Source organism: Egretta garzetta, unplaced genomic scaffold, assembly GCF_000687185.1.
Source record: "Egretta garzetta isolate BGI_Z169 unplaced genomic scaffold, ASM68718v1 scaffold650, whole genome shotgun sequence".
NCBI classification, from domain to species: domain Eukaryota; kingdom Metazoa; phylum Chordata; class Aves; order Pelecaniformes; family Ardeidae; genus Egretta; species Egretta garzetta.
Window position 1 is genome coordinate 877,913 of NW_009258374.1, and position 13,721 is coordinate 891,633.

The 13,721-nt window shown below is 50.5% G+C and overlaps 1 protein-coding gene across 1 annotated transcript in view; it reads left to right on the forward strand.

Moving 5' to 3' along the window:
* Window positions 1-13,721, forward strand: part of SLC25A22 (solute carrier family 25 member 22) — a 43,712-nt gene that overhangs the window by 5,147 nt on the left and 24,844 nt on the right. The window contains exons 2-3 of the mRNA XM_009639695.2: window positions 8,267-8,382; window positions 12,509-12,634. Of these exons, the coding sequence (XP_009637990.1) occupies window positions 8,363-8,382; window positions 12,509-12,634 (146 nt within the window). The 5' untranslated portion in view covers window positions 8,267-8,362. The remainder of the gene's footprint in view (window positions 1-8,266; window positions 8,383-12,508; window positions 12,635-13,721) is intronic.

Sequence of the window (13,721 nt, forward strand, 5' to 3'; positions counted from 1 at the left end):
TGAGCCTTGGGTGAGTCACTTCTAGCGGCTGTCCTCACTCATCCTGTCTTGCGGTACAGCTGCAAATCCTTCGGGACAAGGACTGTCCTTGACGAAAGGTCTGTGCAGTCCCATATCTGCATTGAGGCCTCTTGGTGTGCTGCAGTGCTGATACCCAAGCACAGCTTCAAGATGATCATCAGCTTTCAGGCTCTCAATCCAGGGCAGTTTCCCAACACATGCAAAGTTGAAGGGCGTATCTGGCGTGTGTTCCAGATTGGCACAGGCCTGCTCCTCAAGTCTTTCTGTCTGATTTGAATGCAGATAGCTTTGCATTGAGTGATTGCCCTTTGCAAACCTTTCTACCCAGCCGAAGTGGGATATTCTCTGGTAACTAAATCTGGTGTTAGGACCTATGAACTGGACTCAGTTTCCTGAGCTCTCCTGTGGTAGAGCTGAGGGGTAGGAGACTTGCTGGGAGAGAGATCATGTTGATGCAAGGAGAGGCCTCTGTGGGACTCCCCATTAAGCAACAGGGCAAACAGCTTCTGCACTAATCTAAGCACGTTGCTGGTTGGCATGGAGAAGCTCTCCGGGTCAGGAAGGCACTTCTCTTGCAGTTCACAGTGCCTTCTGGAGGCCTTTCTCTAAGCCTTAGCTCTCACAGAGGTAACAGAAGATGCTTCTTGTATTGACTTACTGCTTAAGGTTTCTCAGCAAAGCAGGCAAAGTCTCATGACACTGTGCTGGGAGTGGGGGGCCAGCTTGTTGCTTCCAGCAGGATGGAGAGCCCAGAGGGAATGGGAAGACTGGGTGTGTTCCTCCTGCTCCTACTGCCCGGAGGCAGGAGGATCCCCACCTCCTTCCCTGCTCTTTTGTCCCCTTCCTTTCCAGTAATACCTGCTGCTCCACTCACTCCAATCCTTGCTTTGGAGTCAGCAGCTAGGTTGGCTTTTCCTAGCGTGGCCAAGGCCAAGCAGACCTCTAGAGGGACTGTTGCTAGGTGCAGTAAAATGTCTGTCTGCTGTCTTTGGTAACTCTTTTGCTTTGCATTGAGCTGGCCCTGGTGTCCTGGTTTTGGCTGGGATGGAGTTAATTTTCTCCCTAGTAGCTGGCACAGCGCTGTGTTTTGGATTTAGTACTAGGCGAATGTTGATAACACACTGATGGTTTAGTTTTTACTAAGTAGTGCTTAGACTACTCAAGGACTTTTTCAGCTTCCCATGCTCTGCCAGGTGCAGAAGAAGCTGGGAGGGGGCACAGCCAGGACAGCTGACCCCAACTGGCCCAAGGGCTATTCCATACCATATGATGTCGTACTTGGAGGGAGTTAGCTGGGGGAGAACAACTGCTGCTCGGGACGGGCTGGGCATCGGTCAGCAGGTGGTGAGCAATTGCATTGTGCATCACTTTCGTGTATTCTGTATATTCTCTTACTGTTTTTATTACTATTATTATTGTTATTCTTTTCCTCTGCTGTTTCATTAAACTGTCTTTATCTCAACCCATGGCTTTTACTTTTTTCTGATTCTCTCCCCCATCCCACTGAGGGAGGGGGGAGTGAGCGAGCGGCTGTGTGGTGTTCAGCTGCCTGCAGGGTTAAACCATGACACCCGGTGACTGAGGCCAGCAGGCAAATCTGGAGAGAGGGGGAGAGTGAGCTGCCTCCAGTCCGTGGTGGGACTTCTGTCCCTGGGATGGGAGGGTTGGTTGGACCAGCTCAGAAGAAGCTCTTGAGTGCTAAGCCTTCTCCCTCCTTGGAGAGTGGTGGAGGTGGCTGCGTTTCCAAGGGCAGTCTCTGCTGTCTCTGTTTTGTCATCTTGACTGCTGTTGTGTGAAGGTAAATGAGATCTCTGAATGTCCTGTAATCGCAGTTAAAACCTGGGGGAGAGGATAGTTGTGACACTGTGCATGCAGTATCAGAATATACAACATTGCTGTAGTCCCAGGGGCTTGCAGGATTGCCCCCTGAGATGCTTCCACCGTGTTCCTGTTATGGCTCCTCTCCTGTTGCAATGTTCTGGGCGACTACACTGGTCTGGATCGGTAAGGATGTGGTGGGCAAGGGCCTCTGCTAAGATGTTGGACTATTTTTGTTCATGGCTTGTTTTTTCCTAAGCTGGAATGTTGTCATGGGAGCAGGGTGTTCCTCAGACTGCCAGCTGTGGTTGGAAATCCTGTCTGAAGGTAAAGGAGAAGTCAGCAATGGAGCTGGAATGAGAGTTCAGGAACCTTTGATGCTAATTAGGAGTTTTGGTCCTCTTTTCCCCTCTGTGGGCATCCAGGTAAACTTATACTGCCACCACCTGTATCTGCAAAGCCAAACACTTCTATAACATGCCCTCAGCCTGGGGACCATTCTGCACCACCAGGGAACTTGCCTATTTCTTTGTGGCATGAGGGAGATGTTTTGAGGCATTCTTCTATCATCACAAGGTCTTGCAGCATGGAGAAGTTTCGGCTTTCCAGACTGAGCCCAGTTTGCAAGGAGCGCAGAGGCCAGATACGGGGGCAAAGTTTGCCTGCTGTTTTGCAAGGGTGCCAGTCTGACTGTTTTCACTGCGAACATGCTCTGGCATTTTTTGGCTTTAGATAGGAGGGCACAGGGGACGCCCACCCTGAGCAGCCGGGGGGGGGGGAAGACGCACAAGGCAGAGGTAAGCCACAGAGGACAGAAGGGGTTGCAGGAGCTCAGGGCTCTTGCAGGGGGCTGTCAGGAAGGAGTGCCCTGGGTGCTGGGGCTCAGCATCCCCGCTGTCTTGCAAGCTGAGTGGGCGCTGTGCCATTGAGCTTGTCCCCATGGGGGTGCAAGCAGCCAATGGTGCGGGCAGGTGGCGTGGCACCTCCCCGATGGGACTTTGGCCTTTTTTCACCTGAGGCAAGAAGGGGACCTGCCCTGGGCTTGGCACTTTCAAAGCCCAGCGTTGTAAGAGGACAGTCAGCCGGTGACCAGGAGGCAGGTGAGTTTGCGTCTGAAGCCCCAGGGCTTCTGCCTGGTGGCAGAACAGTGTGAAGGGGCTGTGCTGTCCCGCTGCGCAGCCAGAGAGGTGACAGTCTGTGACGGTGGGGGAGCGTCCACCAGCATGTTTGAGACCTGCTTTGTTTTATTGAGGACTAATGGTCCTGGTGCTGAAAAGAAATTCATGGCAGTCCCTGCTTTTGAGAGCCTAAGGGCGAGCCAGCAGCAGAGGTGGGACTGCCACCGATTCCCTCCATCTATCCCAAAATGTCCTGAGCAGGTGAGAGCCAAGCCAACAGCTTCTCCCCAGGTGAGATTTCCTGGTGCCGAATGCCTTGTGCGCTTTGTGCCCAGCATGCATCTAGAAAGCAGCTTCTCTCAGGAAATATTTGCAGTTCAGTTTGCACTCCTTAAACCTTATTGTTGTGATGGCAGCTTTGCTTCAGTCGTTAGCAAAATTTGGCAGGGTGTCCGCACCTTCAGACGTGTTTGCACTGTGAAGGGAAGTGGTGTGCTGATCCCAGAGGCTTTCTCCTCTCCCAGCCGCTATTAGTTGCTGATTGCTTCCCCCCGACCCTTCTGTGACTATCATCAGTCGCATGGCTCTGTCCTCTCGACACAGTGGATGCTGGCACAGCTTTGCTCCCTCCTCACACCCTCTGAACCCTGCTTCTTGATGTTGGCTTCTCTGGCTGGGGCGCTGAGTTTGTCGGCTCTCAATACAAATGGAGATATGTGGAAGGGAGTCCTGTCTTTCCCTTCTGCTGTTTATTTTCAAGTCAAGGTTGTAGTTTGAATGTTTGCTTTCAGTGACAGCTCCAGCATGTGCTGGCCTCCGGTTCTGTCTCATCCCTGCCTGACCGCTCTGCATAAATGTTTGTGCTGGCACGAAAGCAGGGATGGGAACACACGTTTGGGTGTAGGGAGAGGATGGGGTTGCTTCCTTCGGTTGAAGCACCAGCTGACATTAGCTAAAGGTCTTCTGTCAAAACAGCACCCTGTGTGTGCTCAGAGAAGTTGGCACGTCCGACAGTCTGTGCCCAAAAGGCTGTGCTCAGCTGCAGAGTGGGGCTGCTGGGGAGGGGAGAGCCTGGAAATGGGAGGACTGGTGGAGGGCAGAAGTGAAGAGCCAGACTCTGGGGGGGTGCTGTTGGGAGGACTGGGGGAGCTGGTGGACTGGGTGCCCATGGCTGGCTCGGAGGATGCCAGCAGTGGCTCTGGCCTGGCAGAGGGGGAGCAGGACAAGAAGGAGAGTGCTGAGCTGCGGGGACCCCCAGGGTCAGACAGTGGACAGAGTGGTGGCATATGGGGGTAGAGGTGGCAACCCTCAGCCAGAGGGCAGTGCAGTGGCAATAAATGTGATGAGCATGGTCAAAGAGGTGTTGGTAAGCTTAACCTGTTCCTTCTCTCATGATGTCATGGCTGTGGAGATGTTGGGTGCTTGCATCTCCATCCAAACTTGCTGGCGATACACGTGGCTTGTGATGAGACTGTGTGCTCCCCTCCATGCCCCAGGCTGGGCTGTGATTCTCTGGTAAGCACTTTTCCTTCAGGTGATAAGGTAAGAAGTGAAGGTTAAGAGTCCAGCCCCGTGCACTAGGCTGGTTAGGAGGGCAGCAGGTCCACCATACGCAGAGGTTGGCCATCCTGGAGACCTTACTGTCTGGGCAGCATAGGTGTATGTGTGTGGCAAGGCAGGGGAGCAAATTAGGACCATTTTGCTAGCGGCCAAGGCTGTGAGGACTAGATACATCAAAAGCTGGCTAGGTTTCTATTGTAGTACCCCCACTCTAGCTACCCTGTCACTCTCTGGAGCTGGGTTTTGGGAGCTGGGAAAAGGGAGAGGCTGAGTTGAAGAGGCTCCTGGGCTATCTACACGCTGCAGCGTGGGCTTCAGGCTGTTTGCACCACTTCTCCACTGAGCACAGAGGCGATTCCCTGTGCTGCAGTGTGCGCGTTGCTCTGAAACTAATTTGCTTGATCATTTCAATAAATGTAGAAGGGACATCCTGGTGTGTGAGTAATGGGGCATTAATGCATGCCTGGCTGTGTTAACAGCACTCTAGGAAGGAATGAACGCCACATAATTCATTGCCCATGCAGCTCTCACTCTCTTAATTACGGGATGTATGATTTAGGTCCCCCCTTCCGTGAGGGCTGCTCAGCCCTCAGCTTTGAGGTAGGTCTCTGACGGATCGTGCTTCCTCTGCCCACCCGCTACCAGTTTCCTCCTGGCTCCTCTGCTCCTCATACCATGCAGGTTCCCAGTTCCAGCAGCACAGTTGCCTGCCTGGCCATGAATTTTAACCGTGCGGAGACTTCCTGAGGCATCAGCACCTTTTTCGTGCTGCTGGCTTGTCTGCTGCCCCAGTGCAGGTGCTGATGGGAACTTTCCTGGGCAGATGTAAGCCCTGCAGCTACACACCTGCTTGGCTGCAGAAGCTTTGCTTGCCTGCTTTTGTTTGCATTTTTTGGCTCCCAAGAGCACCGTGTTCCTGGGGAGATACACCTATGTCTCTATTTAATCTCTTTCCTTTCTAGGTTAAATGCATAGTGTTGTTCTGGATTTGTTTTTTAAATATCCTATAAAATTACCAGCATTCTCTTCCCAGCTTGTGTTTTTCCTCCTCTCTGACTGCAGGACTGTAGCAGCTATTTTCTGCCCTGGGAGGGACTGGGGTCCAGCTCTCCCCAGGAGCTCCCTGACCAGGGCACTGGAGGCTTCATCATTTACCATCTTGTAGATTACAGCAAAGTTCTCAGATAGAGTTTGCCATGACTTTGGGTTTGTTTTGCAAATGGTTGTTCGCTGGAGCTCTGTTTAAATAAACAGAGCTCAAATAAGCTTTCCATTTCAGTGCATTAAAATCCCTTAATGCATTAAAATCCCCTGGCCATGGACATTCAGGCCTCCGCTGTGCCAGGTGCTGTATAAACAGATATCAAGTGCTGGTGTCTGCCGTGAAATGATCACATTGCTCACTTCCCCTCGTTCGTCTGCGAGTTGAGTAGCTTTTGTTAGGGGAGATGATACTAGTCCTGGCATTTGCTGGCCGTACAGCATGTTGCCTGGATGGGTCTTTGTGCACTACAGAAGCCTGTAGCTTTGCCCAGTTTTAAACCCAGGAAGGGTGGTTTTACCCCTTCTTGCTGTGCAGCTGCAGCAGGAGCATCGGCTCCCCGGTGGGAAGCAGCAGCAGTTTTCCAGCTGGGTCAGACAGCCAGGGAGGGCTCTGCAGTTACTGGGCAGGTGGAGAGCTGAAGCCAGAAGTAGTGCCCAGGTTGTGCAGAAAAAAAGGGAGAAGAGAGCTAAACCCAGCTGTCCCAAGTTCATCTTAGTGCGGTATCGTCTTCTCCCACTCCCATCACTCTACTTGTGTCAACAGGTAAGAAACATCCCTATGATACGTTTCTGTCTGTCTTGGTCTTTCTCATTCTTTGGGCAATTGGTCATTGGGAATATTAGCAGCCTTGCTATCTTCTCTTGCGTTGTCCTTTGCGCTGGGTGCCGAGCCTCCTGGATGCCCCTCCGCAGGGAAGGGAGCAGCAGGGGCAACAAGGGGGGAGTTTGCCAGAGCTTGGAGCAGGTTGTCAGGACCACTTGGTGTGGGTATTTTATCAGAGCTGCTGCCACAGTAAACACAAATATCCTATTAAGGGTATAGACATTATCAAGTAACTTTCCATGATTTAGGGCTTGTTTATGCCAGCATTACAGGCTTTCAGCAACTGTTCTCCCTGTATTTTTATATTTTGGTCCTATTCTGGTTAAATCGATAGAGAATTAGATTAACCTGAAACAAACTACTCTCGTGGACAAACTACACACACAGCGAAAGGTGTAAACGATTTTCACTCTGGAAGTGCAGATTTAGCTGATCTGGAGATTTTTAAGGTCGGCTTCCACAGATCAGTTGAGGTCAGGTAAACTGTCTGAAGAGGGGTCATGGGAGTGATGGAAGGTGTAATAGTGTAGTGGGTGAGGTTCAGGTGCAGTGTTTTGGAGAGGAGCCCCTTTCCTTAGTGAGCTCCATGTGCTGGTCTCTCATGGCTTTGGCTGAATGTGGGACGCCAGAAAAGGCAGTTCCAGTCTCGTGTTGTCCAAGTGTGAAAATGATTTCATGCTGCCCTGTCCTTGGCACTTGATATAACAGGGAGGGGAGCAAGTCAGTGCTGAACTGTGTGTAACCTCACCCCCTCTCCTTCCCGTACCTGTTTGCACCATCACCAGCTCTTTACACTTTCGGGGACCTTTTATTCTCATGAATCCCTCAGGTTGTATCTTCAGAGCAGAAGTGTGAGCCTGAAAGCCACCTTGTTGGATGTGAGATTCTGTGTGGCTTAGGAAATCTGCAATTAAGGGGCAAATTTCATTCCAGAAGCAAAGGGCAAAGGTATCTCCTCTGCTTCTGGCTCTCCACCCAGGTGGCAGCTGGAAGGGAAGAGGGAGGAGAGTGGCTGAGTGCTGCTGAGATGCCCAATGAAAGCATGGGGTACCTGATTCCCAGGTTGGAGATGAGGAGGAGACAAAGATGCTTCCAGAATGCTGAAGGTTGTGGCTGCTTCTGAAATTTTCTCCCGTGTCCAGATTTCTTTGTGTGGTGACTTCTACCAGCTCTTGTTGAACAGTAGCAATTGGGAGACTTAGGGAGAACCATTTCCTGCAGACTTGGAGCTTCAGTGATGTGCCAGTAGGCACTGAGCTGAGAGGAGTGGTCCTAAGGGCAAAGTCACATCAGTAGCACGGGGAGGGAGAGGCACTACTTAAAAGACAGTGTTGGCACAAGACTGAGCATGGACTGTCCATTTGGGCTGGGGAATAGAGGAAGGATTGTAACCACTGGAGGAGCAGGTTTTTGAATACTGTCCTTTAGAAACAGCATATATGTGTTGGAGAGAGGCGCTGAATGGGTCTTGCAGCGGCATGTGATTGTCTTGGGGTGGCTGGGTGGACCTGCAGAGGGTTGGAGGTCCACATGGTGTGGTGTGAAACGTTCCCTGAAGTTCATGAGAGCTGTGACTGCTGACCTGGATGCTGGGCAGAGCTCGTGCACTGCCTGGCTGCTGCCCTTCCGCATGTGCTGCCGGAGCCTGACGACTCTGGTAGATCTTCCCTCCATATGTGCTTGTATATTTATGTACATACACACATTTATAAAGCTCCCTCTGGAGCTCAGTCTCTTCTCTGAGGAGACCAGGTTGCTGTCTTAGTAAGTCACTTGTTCCTTGGCTGGCCCCACCCTGCAGCCTGCCCAGTAGGACCTGAGCTTCAGGAAGAGTGCAAGTGTCTCAACTTTGTCTCCTTGGTGTCCTTCTCTCCTTTCCCAGGAAGAAACGGAAGTGAAAAAGAAGTGACTGAAAAAGAAATTAAAGAACGATTTGAAGGAACAGATCCATTTCTTAACAAGATCAAGTTTGAATTAAATGGCTGATAAACAGATCAGGTAACTTTTAAAGAAAATTTTGAGTTGTTGGCTGTGCTTTAGATTTTTCTTTTAAAGTGTGTCAAACTTAATCCCTTTTGTGATACAGGAGGTTGGAGGAAATCACCTGATCATCTCTTCGGGCCTTAAACAGTTCTGATTCCTTCTCTGTTCCGTTCATACCTGCTTTCTTTTTTATCCTTCTCTTATTTTCTGTCTTTGCCATGTCTTCACATCTCTGCTTTCTTCAGTTGTTTTTTTTTCTCACTGCCTTTTTCTTTCTGCCCTCTGCTTTTTACCCTGCATGACTCTGTTCCTTTTTGCTTCCTCTTTCAAAGGTCAGCTTGACCTGCTGACTTCAGCTTGCTGACATCAAGGGGGCAAAGCCAGCTCCTTGACCAGCCAAGGATGCAGTGCTTGTAATTACAAAGTCCATGTAGATGCAGCCTTGTGCCCCTCTTCTGAAGCCAGTCGATGGTTGAGTGATTGCAGGAACATGAAGTACCAACAATAATTAGTGACACTTAAGTGCACAGCAGGAACTTAAGAGCGTTGGGCTGGCATATGCAAAGGCTGGATTTGAGTCCTCCCTGGAAATTAAATGGGGTGCATTTTCTGGAAAGATACTTCTGTGCCCTTAGCTTCTTAAGAGCTGTGTCAAGTGGATCTGCACAGTCCTGCATGTGGGTTTAACTTTCTGCTGCTTGTGAAGTTGCTCCATATAATGACTACTTACATGCTGTGGGTTTCCTGTGGGGTTTTTTGTGATCCTCTTCTTAACATCTACTTTTCCAGGTTACCAGCTCAGGACAGGAGGGGTCAGTGGGTGAATGAAACCTGGTGACAGAGGGCCAGGACGTGGCAATGCCTACAGGCAAGAGGGCTGCCTCTTCTTAGCGTTTGCAATGATTAGGATATCTTCCTAATGTGCCTGTTTTCTGCAAATGAAAACAGTCCTGAGCTGCACTGATAACAAGATATCATTGTGGAGTGTTTATGTGCCTAAATTTGCCCATCATCAGTTACCCAATTTAGAGAGCACTTGGCACTCTTCTCTTACACCCATGAAGCGCACACTGAGATTCACCTCCATGGAGCCTGGCGGGTGTATGTCCCTGATAGCCTCGGCAGAGCAAAAGGACCAGATGTCCATGGCCATCTGAAGTTTGGTATTTTGAAGGAAGGAGAGATGCAAGATCTCCCTCAGCCCCTCTGATGTGCTTTTGGCAGTGTGAACAGGAGCTTGCTGGCTACAGGGACTAGTTAAAAGAACTGAGGAGGAGCACTAGGACAACTGGGATGCCTTTCTCTGTCTCTTTGTGTTAGACTGAGCAAATGGCTTTATTTGTATGCTAGTCTGTGTTGTCCCCGTTTCACTAAGCCCTGCGCACCTAGGTAGTGAGAGGCAGTAGCTGTGCAGAAGCTAAGTAGGACGGAGAGACCAGGCACAGTGGATTCTCATCCCGTGAGGGAGCAGAGAGCACTGAGGTGAAAAGTGGGATGACTTAGTCACAAGGAAAAAAGCTTTTGATTCAGGGTGCAGTGCCCTCTGTCTCGGGTTCTTCTCTGTACCCCAAATCCCTCACCTCTCCTGCTTAGGTTATTTCTCCCATCTGTGTGACCACAAGTGTGCAGCGGTCACAGGCAGCCAAGCCAAGGAGATCTGTTTAAGCTTGGAGGATCTACCAAACCCTTCTTCCCTTGCAGTGTGTATCTGTCATCCCTTGGCAAAACAAGATTGATCCCAAAAGACTAAAATCCACAGCAGCAGTTTACTGCAAGGTGAGATCAAGGGCATTGCATTTCTGCAGCAGTGTACATGGAACTTGATCTCAGTGTCTCGCCAGATGCTGCTGCGTAGTCCATCTGTACTAGTCTTCCTCTGCAGCTTGCATGGGGCAACCTGGATGGTTGGATTCGGGTGCAGTGGAGGTGTTGAACAAGGGTTTCTCACCTACAAACAGAGTGAGAGGCTCTCTGCAGCCCATGTTGCCCAAATTTTTGGCTGGCCCAGGCACATCAGACTGTTCCCCTTTATTGCTGGGGTCTGTGCTGAAATTGGGGAATCTTTTGCATTTAATGGTGCCAGTAGGCAAGATGTTTGCCACGTGTCTGTGTCTCACTCCCACCTGATACACACCCTGTGATCATTTCACTGTTGGAACAGGTTGAGAGAGGCAAGTGTCTGCCTGCCCTGGGTGTTTCAGGGACACTTAGAGAAGCGATGACAGTGCTGAGGCTGGAAAGGGGCACTGCTTGTGCCTTGCAGTCTGTGACCTGCCAGCAGTGACTTCGGAGCTGAATCTGGGGAGGCTGATGTCATTCTGTCTTAAAACACCCTCCTTCCCAGCGGTGCCTCCATCTTGACATGCTTCTATCTGGTCTCTAACCTCCTTTTTCAGTGTGACCATGGTTGGACTTGATGATCTTAAAGGCCTTTTCCAACCTAAATGATTCTATGATTCTATGGGTTAAATAAGGAGAGAGCCATGATGTGAAGCTTACTGTCTGAAATTTTCCCATGCGCTGAGAAGAAGTTGAGTGCAGGCAAACATCTCAGACTGTGGAGCAAAGATCCCTGAGGCAACAGAGCCTCGAGCTGGTGAGATCTTGCAGTCTGGCCCTGCGCTGAGCTCACGCACTGATTTGGGCCTGCCTTCCTAACAGTGCTGTGCTTGATTTAATCTGTCAGCACCATCTTGTTTGGGGATGTGGGCTGAGCTCAGGTCTGTCTGCCTGTCTTTGGCACCTCTTCCAGCTGTGCCAGCCCTGGGGCTGCATGTGTGTGTCAAGGTCATGCTTAGCACTTGTGGGCAAAGACTTCTGGGTTGGTTTTTTTTCTACCTCTTTTTTGCCTGCTTCCACCAGGAGACCTTAAGTTGAAACTGTGAGTCTCCGTATCCTGCCTTTCCCTCGAGCCTGGAGCTGAGAGGCAGCTCTTTCAGCATGGCCACTTATTGATCCTCTCTGCAATTGCCCTTTGATGCAGAGCACTCTGCAATGCCGCTGGTGGGGAGAACGTGTCTGCAGAGCCTCACCCCACCATGCCATGGCCAGCCTCACTGTTTCTGCTTCCAGTGGGTAATGCAGTCTGTGCCCCGTCCAGAGCATCGTGTCTGCACCGTCATGAAAGGCAGTGTGCCCGTTCCCGCTGGGAGAGGACTCAGCCTTGCCGGCTCACCCAGCTGCAATCTAGGACTTCTGTCCGTTTAATATCCAACACATCCTGTGTTCAGGGAGCAATATCTTGTACTTTATTGGAAGGAGCTGACTCAAACAGGCTTCCTTTGTTTCTGTGTGTAGTAGTGGTTTATTGACCACATAAGTGCTGTACGTTTTTCATAACTGAATTTGCTGGGAACCCATGTTTAGCTGATCTGGCTTTCACTCAGCACCACTTGCAAAAATTCCCTGTGGGAACACAAAGGCAAGCAGAAAAAGCCCTGCGTTTTGGAAGCACATGCAGGCAGCCAGGTTTTGATTTCCCCAAGAGGTATGAGCTCACGTCTCTGCATCTGCGGCTGTGCAGGCTGCCAGTCCAGTGGTTTCGCCAGGCTATTGGTTTGTGTGTGTTCCCCTTGCCCCGGGCAGTGGGTCTGGAAACAATTTCCTGGAGCTGCAGCCGTCTGCTCCTTGGCTGCCAGCTGGGTGCTTCTGCTGGGCTCGTTCCCACATGATGTTAGCAGCTGACGTGTCACGTACCTCTCATTAGATGCATATCTGATTGTGGTGCTGAAAAGCATTTGCCAGTAAACCTGCTGGCTTGGATGCCATCAGGCCCTAGCTGAAGGCTGTACACGTGGTAGACAGTGCAGCACTCTTTTTTTTCTCCTCTAGGGACAATAGAAACACTTGGGTCCTGGGGAACAGGGTTTTTTCTTGCTCTTAGTGATGTGTGGCTTAGCTGTTTGGCTCCACTCCACTCATCAGTGGTTTGTCCTGATGCTATGTGCTGCTTTCCCCTCCTCCCCTGTCTGTATAGCAAGGGCCAAGCTTTGCCTTGAGGCAGAGCTCCCTTCATGCTCGGGGACACACAGCGATGCGTTAACTCTGGTCATGCAAAAGAGCTCCATTCTTTCCTTTTTCCCTCCCCTGATGTTATCCTAGTGCTGAGATGTCTATTTCTCTGCATCTCATCCCCTTACAGTTTACCTGCCAAGCTGATAAATGGAGGGATAGCTGGGCTGATTGGCGTCACCTGTGTATTTCCCATTGACCTGGCAAAAACTCGTCTGCAGAACCAGCAGAATGGCCAGCGGATGTACACCAGCATGTGAGTACCACCCACGCGGGCAGCATCCCCTGGGGATTTCAGCAGGGAGTCCTTCCACTTTGTTACCTCTTTCAGGTGAGTTCAGCGTTTCTAGAAACTGGGCTGTCCCCAGGAAAGCCAGGGGACAATCATGAACCAAGCTGTCCTGGAGCAGATAAAGCAAATAAAGCAGCTGTTTGGGCCGCTGAGCCCAGCAGGCAAGGTCTCTGCAGAGGGCACATCTGTTTGCATCCCTTGCTTGGGAGCAGTATGTTCACTGCTGTCACGGCTCAGGATCAAAACACAAGGAGCCCTGTTCAGTTCTTTGCTGGGCCACAGTCAGGTGCATGAGGGAATTTCTGCCTCTCTTCTATTTCCATGACTCTCATATTGGAGGTTACAATCCTTTCCTTTTCTGTGTCAGTTTTAAAAAGAGAAAGCAGTCACCCATTTCCAGTCTAGAGCACTGCATGCAGACCTTTTGAAGGATCACAGATTGACACATGTTATAGTTACCCTGGCAGTCCCACGTCCAAAAAAATGAAGTGCTGTAGGAAAAGAAGGCATGAATACATCCAGCCCACCAAATTCACCAGGGGTTTGTGTGGGATGCTTAGGGCTGTATATCTGCTGTGGGAATGTGCACCACACTCAGCACAAGATGCTTTATCCTAGGAACCAGAGTCAGGCCTTAGTTTTCCAAAAGTACTGGTGTCATTAAGGGAGGAGAAGGGACTGGGACTGATGTCCTGTCTTCTGCCACTTTGTTCAGAAATAGTGTTACCTGCTCCCTGATCCTCCACACCAGTATTTTTCCCCTTTCCTGCCCAGGAGAATTTGAGGCAGAGTGGGAATAGCAAGGAAATGCTCTGTATGTTTTAGTGTCCAGGCCTCCTTGCTCTAGCTGACGACATGTTATTATGTGTTTAACCTCCAGCAGTTGAGTGCAGATCTGCTCCCTAGCCAGGAGTTGTTGTGGGATGAGGCATCACTAAAGAATACACAGGATTTACCCTGTATATTTGAGCTGGCTCCTCCTAAGAGGCTGCGACAAAGCCTGGATGTGAATGAGTAATGCTGGAGGTGTTCCTCTGGCATTGGCATCAGC